The following is a 17,644-nucleotide window of genomic DNA, read 5'->3' on the forward strand; positions in this document are numbered from 1 at the left end:
TGAAATTTCATTGTTAACACGGCAAAATTGGATTAAAAAACGTTAAACATTTTTCCTTAAAGTGCACACTTCTATTGTTAGCATTGTAAACTATTGTGTCTCATCTCAAAGAGCAGCTTCAGCATCAACAATCGGTACAACCTTCAAATGTAAACAGGTGTTTCACAGCACGTTACGATTTAAAACGTTTATACAAACCTATGCAAACATTTAACGTACCCGTCAATACAAAATCTGACACAAGTAAAAACTCACTCGACAAATACAACACATCACGCTGCTCACTTAACCCTACAATAGCCATGGCGAATTAGAATTAATCGCTTCGATGAGAAATGCCACCGCGGTAAAAAAAACGTCAAAATATTGTCCGCCACGGAGCCCCCACGCGACAGGGGCCTAGTAGCCAATGGGGAGGCGACGTGACCGCGGTGCGCCGCACTCGGGCCAATGACGTAGGCCCGGGGCGGAGCCTCGAGCTACGCACGGCGTTTCGCCCCCAGCTAAAACCTTTTCGCCTGCAGTCGTTTACCGATAAGCCCGCGGGATGGTCGATTATTATTACATTTCGTACGCGTGATTCTGTGATCTACGCGTTGCCCCGGGCGTTGCCGAATCGATAGCGATGAGCAGTGTGCCATGGACTCGAAGCGGAACTTACATGTGATAGACTCTGTACTGTGATATGTTTGCCTTATAGATACGGTATGAACCTTTATATGCAGTGCCATCGTGAGGTATGAGTGACAACTTAATACATATATTCTGAAACGTTGCTTCACCGACAGTGATATTTATATAATTCGCGCTTTTAAATCTATGAAAGTTTTTTTTTTTTAATCTTTAAAACAATGCAACATTCCAAATCCTTGGGATTAAGCATTTTTAAATCTTCGGATCTAATTACGTGTTATAAATATGCTTAATATTTTACAATATAATAAAATTAATATTATATGAGTCAGTGTTTAAATCTTATTTATTTATGACTATTACATATTTGTAGGAAATTCTATATTATTTTTCTTATTCGACGAGCAAATATTTTTTATTTAAATAAAAGGTTTACTTTCGACATATCGAATACTAAATAAAAAAAACTTAAAATATCACCATGTTTTAAAAGTGCCACAGAGTATATAATTACGATCCCTCGGGACGGAGTTGAGTTCCAACTTTATAATTAGCGCCACAACAAATTACTCTCGAGACAAACTTTGAAGAATAAAAAAAGCAATGAATCTTTATTATTTAGAATATATTTTTCAAGAACTGTTACTTCATATACCTATTTTTCTTGTATAGTTAGGTATTATAATTATTTATAATTTTCCTATTTAATATACAGGGTTATTGGTAATTCGACGTATTCCCGTTAGGAGGTGATAGGGGTGAATATTTGCGATAATTTTAACCCCATATGCATGATGCAAAAGTGAACCATTTTTGAGTTATCGCGTTTTTTAGATTTTTTCAAAATAAGACAAAAATGCAACTTATTTAAAAAAAAGTATCAATTAAAATCTACTTTTTTCTTCTGATTTATAAAAACGATTAAACACTGGATATTTTTCAATATTGAAACAATAATTATCGGTCCAAATTTAAAAATGCGAAACGGAAAACGATATTATTTGAATATTTATTTTTATTTTTTTCCATCAAATATGCCTGAAAAACAAAAAAAATCATTATGAAACTTGTCCTGCAGATTTTTTTAAAAACATAATCGTTTACTTAGCTTTCCGAAAATGTATAAAAACTAGGAATTTATTTCAAAGCAACCGAAATAAAATGATCAGAAAGACGCTGGTGGAAATTCGTATTCGAACATGACCGAATTCGGACTAAAGGTCGCTCTTTAAAATTCCCACAAAATTGATTTAAAACAATAACCAATGTAAAAATACTTACTTATTTACTTAACTTACTTACTTAATACAAATTTAAACCCCTAACCCTGTATATAATAATTAATGAATCACTTTTCCATTGAGTGATGTTTGCGAAGGCTCACGATCTTGGCATAATAAAATTGACCTTTGTCTTGTTTCTTATAAGTCTAACAATGAACCGTGATTTGCTACTATTACGGCCTGCGTCCAAGATACGTCTGCTTGATTTATGTTTGGTTACAATTAAATATTTATAATAATAAGCGGCACCGACGCGACGGCGTCGTACTTTATTTCGTTCAATCTTTACCTAAAAATCTAGACCTAGGCTTTTGTATACGGTTAACCAAGCATAAATATATTATAAAAACATCGGCAATGCTACCTGCCCCAGGAATGTTTTCAATAATATATGTATGGAGGACGCATCAAAAGTAACAGATCCTATATAGATTTATCTATGAAAACAAATATACTAATGATAATAATATTATATCTCTTACTAGGTAGTAGTTAGGTATAATAAGTAGGGATAGGCGCTCAAAAAATTGACGTTGGCGTAGTAGGAACGCTGGCTCGTGGTCCTGGAGTGAAAAAGCGACCTTTAAGTTACGTCAAACAAAGCAGTTAGATAAAATAAAATATTTAAATAATACGCGACTATAACATCAATAAAAGTTCCATTATTACTGATGTCTTGCCAAGCATCTTGATTGCGTTTTCCGTGTCTATAAAAACACTGGCTCACTGGGTAAGCTTCACAGGATCCACCTCAGTTAAACACCAATATGAATTACATCTAAAATGAAGATGTTAATGTTAAGATATACCTAAATAGAAAAAAAACTATATTTAATACGGGTATAAGATTTGTACCGACGAGTACGGTTAACTTGCTCAACAAAATGCCTAAAGGACCCCACACGTCCTAAAACGGGTTGACGATTTTTTTTTGTTTTTATTTATTTGATTAAGAAAAGCATCGTATAATATATAAAATCATCAGGCTACACAATAAAATAAAATCTATGCAGAATTAATTGTTATAATTGAAATGAATTGAATTACAACTGAATTAGACTTTTTACACAACAATTTAAGACTTACTACTTCTGTAGACTACTTCATTAGAGGCTGTTATAAGCACTGTTGAATCGACAATACAATACTATTCCTACAATAATTAAATTAAATAGATAGGTACCTATATATCGGGTGCGGTTGAAGTTCGTTCATTTCTTTTCGTTTCTGGACGAATTACGAACAATTTTCTTTTTGTGTCAAATATCATTAGATATATATCTATAAGTATTATGTTATCACTAAATCTTGTTAATCGATTTTGTTAATAAAATAAAAATAGTTTTCAAAATGAAATATATATGTATATATAGATAGATACCGGTTTTTTAACCTAAAATAATTAACATTCGAATAAAGTATTTAATGACAACGTACGCCATACCTACTTAATACGTATATATATATATAATCAATAATGATTCATCCGTCGGTACTAAATTTTAATAAATACAATTTACGATTAAGATAAAATTGTATTTAAGATACATAATTTTAATATTTACGTACATAACAACAAAATATTACACATGGTCCGTTTATGTTTATGTCCTTGTAGGTTAAGTTTTTTTCTTAATTGATATGCCTATTTTATATAGTTTTTTGTCAAAGTTTGACATATACAAACAAAGGCAATAGATTATAAATAACAACATAATCTTTCCATATTAAACCTCTCTTTGATTTACGTTTTTTTTTTTCTTAAGTTGATACGATTTACCTAGACGGTTAACAATAATTGCAGATAATTATTTGTAATGGATGAATGATTTGACAACATTGTCGTATATAATATACGACCTCTCGTATCCTCGTACTCGACTTTGAGGCACAGTTGACTATTTATTGGAAACCATTTTATAAATAAAAAAGTACAAACCCGTTGACACCGGATATAATCTAAAATGATTGCAGGGTAAAACAAAATGAACTATAATGAAACTTGTGCATCAAAAATAAGTTTTAATATTAATAGTGCGCAATGTTTGCCATGATTAATATTTAAATTAAAAAAAAAAACAATGTACCTACATTCTGTGATAGTTTATTATTTATTGAGACGATATTATTTATATATTAATTACTTAATTAATCATTAATTTTACAATAACACACTAGCAACTAGCAGTCACTACTTGACCGCCGAGATCCGAACACTTATCAATTGAACATCGCTGGGTAGGTACCTTATGAAACCTTAAAAAGGGACAAAATCAGACTTTCCCAAAGGAACACAAAATTTAAAAAAAACATTTCGTCATACGCAGCAGACAAAATATTCCTTATTCTTTAAACAAATAAATTATTATTATTTCAAAGGTAGTGTCAAGTATTGGTAAATTTTATTATAGACATTAATTTTTCATTTCAAATTCACTAATGAAATACCTACAAGTTTACCTATAGTATCGATTGCTGTACCTAATTTTAACTTTCAATATACTTATTATATACACATGTATATGATTTAGTCTAAGGAGTTGATGGATCGGAGTTTCCTTATCCACATTAAACACAGACATCATAAACAATGCCATACATTGTAATAAATCGCCTCATGGTTTCTGTAGTGACTTAATTATAAGGCTGTAGATCGGAGATCCTATGTTGAAATCAAATAAAAAAAGTTATTGGGTTATAATTTCGTTAGAAAGTTGTCAGAATGACACTCTCGTTTCACGGAATACACGCAAGAATTCTGTGTCTGACGTTCACGTATGTCGTGACAGATTTCCGTGTCTTCGGATTATGGGAGTGAGGGTAGGTATAGTGTGTACAGTGAGTCTGTCTGCCCGAACACTTGTGCGCTATGATATCCCCTGTGCATAGCTGGTCTTTGAATTGTCCGCCGTTGCCGAAATTGATTAGAACATTACCGTACAACGAAATATGCAATAATATTTATCAAGATTGATTTGTTCTTAGGTATCTATAAACTTATAAAATACTAACGTCTACACTTTTCATTCGAATTGTATTAAGAAATTATCTGTTTCTATTGGTCAATAATGTTTTAATAATCTTGAGGGACGTCTCTATTTGTTCATATTACTTTTTGGATACCTGGATTTAGGCTAGTTTACACAGGACTGTTAAAGAACAATATTTAAAAGAACTATGCGAGTTTTTTGTCGTTTCTTCTCGCTGGAGGCTTCTTTCCGAAACAGTGGTAGAGTTCAAATACTGATGGTTTAAAATGCTTTGCTGTAGAGTTTACTCGAATAATATACATTCGATTGGTTAACTGATGATCGATAACATTATTAGATCCTAGTTGCTTAGATGGTTGTCATAGAAGTTGTAAGTTTATAACGTGCATAACCTAAAGATACTTTTTTTATATATTTTATATTATTTTAAAGGTTCGAAAGTATAAAACCGTTAGTTAAAGGAATGAATTGTTCGAATATTTTCTGGTCCTCTGCGAGCAGGACAATGTTAATATCACGTGATTAAAGAAAAAAAAACAGCTGTTAAATTAAAAATTATAATCAATTTAATGGATAATTGCGTTCATGTAATTGTAATTATGTTAAATAGCGTTAATAGAGGCAATTTAATTTAATCAACATAATACGCGATCGCGGCACGAACTTATAATTTAATGAATATTAATTTATAATGTATTTATATATTTTTCAACGTTTCGTATACACGCTTGATAGCCAACGACGATTAATTACTTGAAATCTTTACTTTATACCCATTCGGGTAGACTCCCTCTACTCATAGCTGATTCTACCACTAAATTTGGTATTATTGTAATCTAGTTTTTAGGATGAGTGAGCCAGTGTGATTACAAGCAAAAGAGACTGAACTTAGTTCTCATGTTTGGCGATGTATAATGATAAATTAAACCAAATCAAAACTCCAATAATAGTTCTATCAAATTCTTCATAACTGAATTCATGTTACGTAGATATAAAAACGTGAGTAGAGATGGCCAAGTGAAAAGAACGCGAGGATCTTAATCGGTTCAAATCCAAGAACCACTGAGTATATTTGTGCTTAATATGTGTTTACAATCTCGTGCTAAGCAATCCGATAAACGTATAAAACCAAAATTGTGTAGCGTGGTTGAACAGTTTCAAACCTTTTACATGAAATAATGTCATTATATATATGTATGTGGTATGCTATGGTATATTTAAGGGATGTTACTATAGGTTAACATTAGGTACAATTCGACAATTGATGATCGAAGACCATAAACAATGCTTATTTATGATTTCGTGATATACAAATTTGATAACATTTCCTAACCATATATTATGGTTAAAAACTTTAGTTGTCAATTGTCATCCATAATCTTCAATGCTTAGGTCTGATTAAATTAAAAAAAAAATTGTCATATAGTAAAAAAAACTTTAAATAGAGATTTGAAAAAAGTATGGATATCATAGTTATACGTTGAACTATATCAGCAAATATTACCGATATGGTTCTTCTACGAGAACAGGCTCAAAAATTAGATATAGAACTCGACCGTCTAGCATCAGAAAATGATATGCGACATCGGCTTAATTATAATCTTTAAAGGATATACATATATCACAATATTGTATCACCAGTATAGCTTTTTTTCTATGACTGAAGTATTATGGCATAAATCCTAAAATCCCAAAATATTTTGATAAAGCTTTTAATATTAGGTGTAATAGGTAAGTTTTGATACATTATGTTGGGAAAATTTGTGAGTTAAATAAAATTATACAAAGAGAAATAAAAAATACCTATAATATATTATAAAGTAGGTAAAATATCATAAAGAACAAAATATAACTACGTATATTCTATATATTGAGATATCATTATAAAGTAATTATTATAGTTACGAATAAATGAATCAATTCTGAACGCCTCATCCACGATTTTACAATGTTGTGAAAATAATAGGATACCTGTCGGCCATTGCGACTTCGTCTCAAAGGAAATTAAAAAAAATATCATAATCTCAAATGAAATGAAAAGGATTTCTTTAAAACAACCGGTGCGATCCCATTAAGCCGCTGTCATCGCGTTGATAAGATTAAAAAAAAATAAAATTAGCCGCACAATAACGCTCCTGTCAAATCGGCCATTAATTTCGATTTTTGAATTTGGAACGGGAGCGTTGCTGGCAAGTTATCCGAACTGAACGCGACCACATTTAATAAATGCGATGTACAAATTAATTTCGCTCATGTCTATTCTTTTGATAAAAAAGGTTTTATTGAAATTGTTTTGACTTCAGAGTTAATCAAAATATTATCCAATCTTATATTACATTTAGAAAATATGATCTTGGAATAAGATTTTATAATATTTTATGGTCTTTGTATATTTTGTTACAATAAATTTCACTTTGATAATAGATTTTGTCAAAAATAAATGCGACATGTCATAAACGCACCGCCCACAAATCGATTCATAATTATTCAAACAAGGGGCTTAATTGCTTATTTCAAAATTAGATTTTTGAATGAGAATGCCTTTTTTAAACTCGTTTTTTTAGCATCCGTTTGATCTTTGCTACTATAATTGCTTACAGAGCTTGAAACAAAACATTTAAACTTTTTTATTTTTTACGTAAAATGTAAGATTTTTTACTTCATTTGCTATAAAATATTAAACTAAATTTTGATGCATACATACAGATTATAATAATTAATCAGTATCAATAAATGATATCGAATTTTAAAGTTAAAAAAAATTTAATCTATGTCTAAAGTATAATAAAAAAAAAAACTATAACAAAACAAAAACTGCAAATCGAAAATTTACATTAATCTATACCATTATTTATGTTATATATTCTGTATTTGAATTTAAATAATGAATAATTTTTATTTTAAATCATATTTCGAATGAAGAAGCGGCAAAGGCCAAATGAGTTTATCGTCGTTTTGCCCTTTGATTTACAGACATTGATCCTTAATGAAGTATCGTATGAATTGATAGGTACATACCCTTAAAAGGGTTTATGGCTGCTAATAATATAGGAATAGTTTACGACGTTGGAATAACGAAAAAAAAAACCATACATTTTCCTTTATTTGGAATGTCCTACGATGAAAAATTACTTTTAAAATACTCAACGGTAATAGAATTATTATTTAAATGAATTATTTTCTTAGATTTCGAACTAAATTTGGCAAATTCGATAAAGGCAAAGCATTGATATAATATTTTTATAAACAATAAACAACGATAAATCGAATAGGTTCATCATTTTTGACTCAGTTTTTTTTTTTTAATTAATGTTGTCGATGTTTGTGTATATGATAGGAGCTTATCCAGCCATTTTTCACATTCAACTTTTTCTAAAAGCAATTTGTTACGGACACAAAGCCGTTGTGTTTCGATAGAAGATCGCTTTTCTAAATCATAACCGGAATTTATATCTGACATTACTCATAGCTGTCTGCTTGTTTTCCTAATTAGAACTCCATTCAGCCGTAACCCATTAAAACTCGTCCAAATTAAAATTCGAATAACTTACTAACTAGACGAATAAATCATATAAGACAATAAAATATATTGTCCAGTTCGACTGCACGATAATTAATATAACAATACGCTCACCGAGTAATTAAAATAAACTAATTTCTAAACGCGAGTGCCCATGAATGAATGAATGGTTGTTTTTTTAGTCTGGCAACATTTTTCATTCTCGGTCTCTCACTGACAGTTCGGTTGACGCGTTCCTTTTTCGAAGTGCGACCTCGCAGCGGGTCGCTCGAGCAACCGTTGGGTTTCAAATTATCTCAATTTAATTATTTTCCGCGCTCTTCCTTTAATGGTATTTCGTTACACAACTTAAGGACCGCAATAATATTAACTGCTAACATCTAAATATTTGAAAGCAAATATATTTTTAATTTTATTTAATATAATTTATGATATTATTATATATCAGAGAGAAGACGTAGTAGATTTTAGCTAGTTGTAAATAGCATGACAATAACTTATAGTATGGAGACAGTACCACCATTAACTTAGAGTCTGGAGTTTTCTATGACTACGGTAAAAAGGGGTGTTCTTGTGCAGAACTTATTAATCGCTCAACAAATAACGACGACATTTCACTACAAGTTTCACCTTCTGAATAGAATTATCTGATGTGATAAGCTCATCTTAAATTGATACTTAAATATAATATAATTATATGTATTGATATAATACAATACACTATTCCATTAAGTCCAAGGACTTTTGAATCATAATCATACAACATTAAAATATATGCAAAGCTATCACTGGAATATAGTATCTACTGACAAAACCGGTAAGAAACTCGATACGTAAGTTACTGTTTTCCAATTAATTTAGATACATATCTTCATGAATTATATTTATATATTCTGCATCAACAAATATGAACTCGACGCCTTTTTATCATATCTAGAAAAATATGCTTTATTTATTAATTTAATGTCATGCATCTCATGATTTTTAGCGTTTATTCAATTTCTCACCACACGCTATCTGCTATTAGCTATCGTAAAGAATACATAAGGTCGATATTAAATTGCACAAATGATGTGATCATTATTCCTGGCTAGGATATTCGGGGAAAGCTGAAACCATAGATTAGGTAAATTACCTCTAATCCATATCCATTCGGCCTATACTTTATGATTTCCTCTAAAAATCTACCAGAACTTTTCTCACGCTAAACAAAATTCGAACTCTCACGAATTAGACTAAAAATTTTTGTTCTGGTAACACTGATTGAGCAAATCGGCGGAGATAATAACAACCCGCGAATGGAATTTGGAAAAAGAATCGGATTTAACCGCGCGCACGGTAGCAGTAACATGCAATTTAAATGTTTCAAATTTCGAACACGTCGTTTTTTTAAAATTTGTATTCCGTGCGCACACGCAGTCTTATTTAGATTAAAAATGTCAATACTTTTTACTCTTTTCGAAAGAGATGTTTTGTGGTAAGTTTTTTTTTCGTTTCCTTTAATAAAGCATGCAAAACCACAGTATGAGGTTCCGATTGACTTATAGCTTTCGTGTTTTTTTCTTTATTAAAGCAGAACACTGATATATCAAATGACTTTACTGAAGGAAAACCATTGGCTTCAAACACGTTGCTATCGAATTGTATTGTAAGTAAATAGGTTGGCAGTGTGGCAAACCTTACAGTAATGAGTCACCACCGCTCATTGAAATTGGCGCCAAAAGAAATACATATTAAACAGCTCTTGTATCGCCCATGCGTCACTAACCTTGTGAACTTGTAAGATGTTTTTGTGCCTGGAGTCACGTTGGCTGTCTAACTCTTCAAGCAGATACACAAGAATACTAAGTATTGCTGCTTGGCGGTAGAGTATCTAACTTTATTAGCTGATTCACCACAAAAACCTTGTAACAACAATTTGATCATTATTATTAATCTCAATAAATATTTCTGTATTTTAATTCATAGACTCATATATCAAAATTGACGTTTTAAAACTCTTTCATATTTTTCCTATACCGGAAACCATGACACCTCTAGATTTACAGCCATCAATTATGATAATAGTCGCTCTATCTCCCTCGAACGAATAGTTCTGTCTCTATCCATTCGTAGTCTATTTGCCGATAGTTCAACGATCTTTTGTTTAAAAGGAAAATGATTAAGAAATATTATAATGAATCGGTTTCATTAGCTTAGTTTTTTATTAAAATATAATTATAACATAAAATATATTAAAGGTATTAATTTGTATTATTGGAAGAATAGCTGCTTTAATAGATACGTACATAGAAAAATAAATAAATTGAATTCATATGTAATGGGCGAAGATTTTCCCCTGATCCTATCCTACCACGAGGCAAAATTACAAAATCTAAAAACTCAAAATCGACCGTCACTTTTTTTGGCAGCAGGTTTCTCACAATGCCTTAACCGCCTTTCATACATTTAAAACATAAAAAATCAGCGGAACCCCCAATTTCGGGTTAAGATTCATGACTTCCAACCACTGGACCATCATGGTTAGTACTTTGAATTGAGCTAGGATATTTAGCTTAATTCGTATAAAATCCATCCGAACTTACCACCAGCATATTTTAAGTAATAAATGGCATTCTATTACCATCGGTGGTAGGGCTGTCTATCTATCTAATCTGGATCGATACCAATCACTCACCTGTACTCACTCTACTGTATTCTACCCAGCCTAACAGTATTTTTTTATACTTGGTTCTTCAACAATGTGTACACTGATTAAAATAATATAACATAACACAAGTAAAATTCTATTCCAAGTGTCACAAATACTTAAAGAAGAACACAGCCTGCACGAAAAGGAAACAATCAAGATCTTACCTAATGCAGCTTCTTAATTTTAAAACTACTTAAAAAGAAACGTTAAACGACGTATTGCTGGGTATTGCCGTGTACCAGTCGGAAAGCTAATTATATCCATATTAAAATTGAAGAGATACATCTTTATTTGCACAAGGGTATCTACATATCATAAAATGATGACAGAACTTAAGATAGTAATTTATAAAATAAAACTATCAGGTTACACGTTATTTGCACAACATTGTGACGTCAAAAACAGGATAGCCCACTCAGCTAACGTTCAGCTTAAAGTCAAATAACAGGTTCTCAAATTTCAAAACTGATTTTCAGCGGCCGCCTTGCAAGAAACGAGTCATACGAACGATATTGAATTTTATAATATTCCAAATATTAACAAGTTACATACATTTAAACTTAATATAATCAGCGGTTAATGATCAAAGTCGGTTTATAGTCATGTTTTTTTTAGAACATAAGTACTATAACGGAAAAGCGTGATTACATTTGAAAACCATTCCTAATGCCATGCGCTTAAGATTCATTGAGCAATACAATCTATATAATTAAATCTCTCAATTATTTCATAGCTTAGCCATTATATTTTGCTCTGGCACTGAATTGTAGTACACTTCAAAATGGCGTCGTAAACTATAGGCAATGATCGAAAATATTACTGAGCTAAGGAATTATCATCAATAACCGGTTTTCACCGGATCCTGAGTTACCCTGACGTACTAGATTTTACTTTCAACATCTTAAACTTAACTGTATTGTTTTGTAATGTATAGGTAATTCCATCACCCTCCGGTATGTAGATACATATCTCTAAGTCGCTGGGAAGCTTCAGTTTCATAAGGAAAACGAACACACATTATAATCTATATTAGTAGGGACATTCATAATGTATCTGCGATAATACGGGTGACATGGAAAAAATTATTGCCGGTTTTTGGCTGCATGTGGGTGTTCCTTGCACTACATTTACGATTTTAAGTTATTGGTCATGTTATTTAAAAAAAAAATGCCAAAGCCACAAAAATTTACTCGTTCAACTTGTTCTTTAATTAAAGTTAAGCTTGGGTTACACGAGTCGTGACCGTCGCACGCGCCGCCCCGCCTCGTAACGCGGTAACCGCACGTATTTCATTAGGGATATACTCCATGGATGGGAGGCTATCATTATCGATTATACAGTAGCGACCATTGGGTTTTATTAATTGCATTAAAAAAAACACAAAAACGTTACAATTGATTAATAAAGCGAAAAGGGGTGGTTTCGTAAGGACTACTGTTTTCTAAAGCTTCGGCTCTGTGCAAATCCTCTTAACCCAATATATGTCCAGCAATTGGCGCCGATATATATATTTTTAATATATAAGTATAGTTTATTGATAACCTTTAAACTAGGTAAGTAATAGTATTTTGTAGTTGTCAATTATAAAAAAGTTTCTCCAGCGGAACGATATTTGATGATATTTGCATACACTGTCAAAGCAGTTAAATTAGCGGGAATTATAGTTCATTCAGTTAGAAAATTAGGTAGAATTTAGTTTTAATATATTTTAGTGTTTTAATAAGTTTTTTATTTTTATCTTAAGAAGTTACATTAAGATTATTTTTTTTAACTCTTTTCATTACAGTTAAAAAGTTTATAGGATTTGTAATTACTAGCACTTGTCACTCACTCGCATACTTAAATCGGTTTAACTTGTTAACCATACTTTTTAAATATGTAATACACAATATTATTCTTTTTAATGGTCAGTCTTAAGATTATTTTTCAGTACCCAGTCTTAAATCCATCCATCTTGTATACCTATATAAGATGGATGGATTTAAAACATATTATACACAAAAAAAGGATTTTTATAATTAACTTTTTTTTCTATCTCTACATTTCTGAATATAGTTTCAATTGCCAAATAATATTTTAAATTAATTACCACTACCGAAGGGCCGAAGCGTAGATTATAACTGGTTATTCAAATATTGAAAACAGATATAGCATAAATAAAAATAAAAAAAATCGCATCATCTAACACATCGAAGTACTTATATTTAATAACAGTCTTAAACGATAAAAGTCCATGATTTTCGGATGTTATATTTAATTACAAGTATCCGAGTTACGAGCGAGACTGACTCGTGCCGTCATTACGATGACTTACAATCAGTATAACCTCGACTTTGGCCGTTTTATTTTGTATCTAAAATAAAAAAAAAAACCTTCCAGCCTTACTCGCTGTGTTCTTATGTAAAATCCCTGATATGATGATACTTATGGTATGAATTGTTCCTTTTTAGAATGGCTATTTAGAGAATATACATATTTTTATTTATTAAAATGACAAATTAAAAATTGAATAAAAACATTTCTCTAATTTAAACTAATTCGTGACAATCATATTAATAATAATTTTCTCAAAAAAAAAACGAATCTATCTGTCTCTCTCTGTCAATAGATGGACAGCATCAGAGTATCCAAGTCCATATTATACACGTCATCATTCAATCTCTGGCGAGTGAGCATCAATCTTACCGCCACGCCCTCACCAGTTTCGTTACATTTACTCAGTGATTAAAATCTTGAATGTATTAAAACTCTTAGATGCTATTTGAAAAGTTGTCTGAGGCTAACCGCCTGTTTCTAAATCGACGATCAAATTCGTATTAACTAATTTGACTAAATATAGGATTCTCATTATTCGCCTAGTATGTCATCATGGAATAAAAACGAGTTCATTTTTATTTGTGAATTTAATACTTTATACCCTTAGATGCATTTGTGACTATGGGCACAGCGAATATATAATATATAATATTTACTAATAAACTTTAAGAAAACTCTTATGTAAAGGTCTGGTCCCGTTTTCTTTAAAATAAGATACGATACACAACGAATGGTTCTCACTACATCTTGTGATTGGTTATTCAGATGGTATTACTTAAAGTATTTTAAAGAATAACATAATTTAATTAAATTATTTAAAAATCATAACTATACCAATTTTATTCAATTAATGCGTGGAGAACATGTTTTCAAGTAGTCTAAACTTCAATAATACGAAATTTTAACGCAAATGTTAAATTAATTATTTAATATTTTCTTTATATAAATTAATTTTAATAAATCTTTAAATTAAGATTATGAATCTGTATATTCATTTTGTTACACTTTTATTGATAGTCTGAACCGTCACGAAAAAAAAAACGTAAATTACTGGCAATTTAATACAAGCCCAGATTCAAAAAACGAACAGGCGGGAATGGAATGTTGAAATGAACGGGGCTACCAATTTTTAATACGCATTCCAAACTTTCTAGCGAAAACAATCGCTATTATAAAAGCGATAAAAGTTACTTTATCTTGAAGAAAGTTTCAAAGAAGGACCTTTTGGGATGAAATGTAATGCATATTGACTTCCGTTTTTACATAAATTTTAATCGTAAGCTTAACCATGGGCCGGAATGTTGTTGTTAGTTAATTTTGTAAAAGTAATTGGTCAATAGACGTTTAAAAAAAATTAAAAAGATTTAAAAATATATTATCTATAGTTTTAGAACATGGGAGTTTATTATTACTCCTTTTTAAAATCATTCATCATATAAAAACATGTTACTATACCATTATAATTGTTATGAAGATGCATGCAAATTGAAAAGGTTATAATTGTTTCAGTTTTCTAAAAAAAAAATTCGTACACATATTTTATTTAAGGTGTACATACAAAAATCAAAAAATACTTACATTACTTATTTATAATAATTACCTACTTTGCATTATACTTACTTTACGTTTAAAATTTTTAATAATGTACATAAAAATTTAATTTCATAGTTACAGAGCGAGAACCGAAAAAACTGAAGTGTAAATAAATCATGAAACTACAATGAAACATAAAACACTTGTACGAACGAAAATATTTTACGATAAAAGAGTACGAATAAAAATAAACCAAATGTTTAAAATATAAAGTTCAAATTGCTGTGAAAGCATTTTTTGACGGTATAAAAAGCTGGCCAGCGATCGCCCGAGGCGTGGCACGGGCCGCGTGGAATGCCTAGAAATCTTACCATAATCTGTGCTCGGTACAGCATAAAAATAACTGTCAATAAAATTCCTGTTCGTTTTTTAAGTTATTTTTAAAATTGTGTGTTTAAAAATAGATTATAATATGAAGTAGCATGTCGCTAAACAATGGTCTAAAAAGAGCTAATTAAACGAAGACATTGTGCTACCTACTTTATATAGACGTGTGAAATATTTTTGAACATGAACATAAAAAATCTATAAACGTAATCATGTATTCTTCAACTTCTCTTTAAATTTCAATATTGCTTTATATTTTTTATTAGTCTTATTTCATTTACTTAAAACAATGTAAATCTTATTACAACAAAATTTCCTAGTAACTTTAAAAAAATAATAATAATAACTTCACAAGAATAGTAACATTGCCGTGCCAACAATTAAAAAAACCACTCGTAGAGTCATCGCTCAGACAGACGATAATAAGCTGCAATTATCTCGTCAATACAGACCTCTATAAATCATACACCGGACCTTTGCCTTTGTTAGATCACACTAGAAGAATTCAAACATTTAATAACTGTCTAATAACATATCTTGATTAAACACACTATCCACAAATATATACATATATGAAAGTATAATTTATGTTTCAACATATTTTATTTTTTAACATTTAATTGTAATTATTATCACTACATGTATTATAAACTTAATAAATAACGAAATATTATTATAATATAATTATTTTATTTTAAGATTAGCATTACAGCTTTAGATTAACAGGGTTACCAGAGGTAATAGCTAAGTCTAATTAAACAGGAAATAATCTTTTTCATTTCACTTTTGAGTCTCTTAACTTCACTATAAAATCTCGAAAATTCTTTTAAAACTCATACAACAAAATGTGAATTAAAAACTTATTGTAACAGAATTGTCGTTTTGTAATCATCAACAGATTACTAAAGCTTGTGTATATACATATAAACCCGTGTAAAAACAGTATGTTGTTTAACAGGTAAGCTGCCCGAAGAAATCTAATTGATGACCGAAATAAGAGAATATTGTGAAGAAAATGACTTTTCGTTGTGTTCCTGCATTTCAAACTGTGTCTAACGACAGTAATGCCACCTGGGTGAGTGATCTTGAGACCATATCATAAAAGTACGACTATTCGTCGCTAGGTGGCGGTATATTGAATATATAAACCATTCGTACTAAGTGTTTTTTTTAAGTATACGTTTTATAACTATAACTTTTGCAATTATTATTAGCTGCAATAGTTAAAATTACAGTTAAATAAGTTTTACTGTACGTTGTCTAGGTTTTTTTATAAAAATATTTTAGCGCTATCTATTGCTCAACTTTAGAACTACGTCAAGTAAGCAAATAATGCTGCTATTAACAGATAGAGGGCAATAAATAACTTTTCTATCGTTGATAACTTGATACGATTTAATATAAAGCTTTATAAAAATATTTTAACCTACTAAATTACAGTCACAACTCATTCAACTTGAGTACTTAAAAAGATTGAAATCACTTTGACAAGCTGATCAATTACAAATAAAAATAACAACAATTAACATTCTTTGCCTATCAATGTCAAGTGTTCGAAAGTTTGAACTTTTTTATGAAGTGTATCGTAGGTGTAAAGTGTCGTTGGAACCGTCTATTATTGCTCAAGTCGTTGACCCATGGAAGCTGTTGACATGTCAAAACACATGACCTCCGCCCACGTGCAGGAATTGAGGCTTCGCCAACATTTAACACGATACTTCTGTCAATAATAAAGATAGAAAAAAATCATGAATCATCATACCATAATAATATATTTTATCTATAATTTTTATATTCGTAACGCATTGATTTTTAAATATGAGATTAATGTAATTTCCTCTCCGCTTACATAATTATCTTATAAGTACATATCTTTGACAGAGTGATATTATATCGACCGACTAATTCATTTGTAGGAAAAACATTAATGAAATTCTACACCAAAAAAAAGAAATAACAACAAAGTTGTTTTGTAAAACCTATACGTAGTACATACGATAGACAGAGTTATAGACAGAGTTAGAGATAAATATATTATAATTTTATTAAAAAAAAAAACGAGACAGATTATAAAAATACGCAACAAAATGTTATGTGACATCTGATGATATCACGTGACAACCATTGATGAATGAAAATTGTGTCGAAATTAGTTTAAAATAAACGTTTGAAGATTTCACGATGAACACCAAATTTAACAAACAGATTTGTAGATTAACTTTATAATTTTCGTTTCGCCTTATCTTACAATTCATTAATTGGTTAAGACGAAAATGAATTTAGTAATGAA

General features: G+C 30.4%; 1 protein-coding gene across 2 annotated transcripts in view; it reads left to right on the top strand.

Annotated features, from left to right (window-relative positions):
- Nucleotides 1-532: 532 nt before the first annotated feature.
- Nucleotides 533-17,644, top strand: part of Tfap-2 (Transcription factor AP-2) — a 70,057-nt gene continuing 52,945 nt past the window's right edge. Inside the window, exons 1-2 of one of the 2 annotated variants that reach the window (XM_026643585.2) lie at nucleotides 533-737; nucleotides 16,313-16,429. In XM_026643585.2, coding sequence (XP_026499370.1) covers nucleotides 16,370-16,429 — 60 coding nt within the window. In that variant the 5' untranslated portion in view covers nucleotides 533-737; nucleotides 16,313-16,369. The remainder of the gene's footprint in view (nucleotides 738-16,312; nucleotides 16,430-17,644) is intronic. The other variant, XM_064218971.1, reaches the window with a different exon arrangement.

The sequence above is a fragment of the Vanessa tameamea genome, chromosome 25, assembly GCF_037043105.1.
Source record: "Vanessa tameamea isolate UH-Manoa-2023 chromosome 25, ilVanTame1 primary haplotype, whole genome shotgun sequence".
NCBI lineage: Eukaryota > Metazoa > Arthropoda > Insecta > Lepidoptera > Nymphalidae > Vanessa > Vanessa tameamea.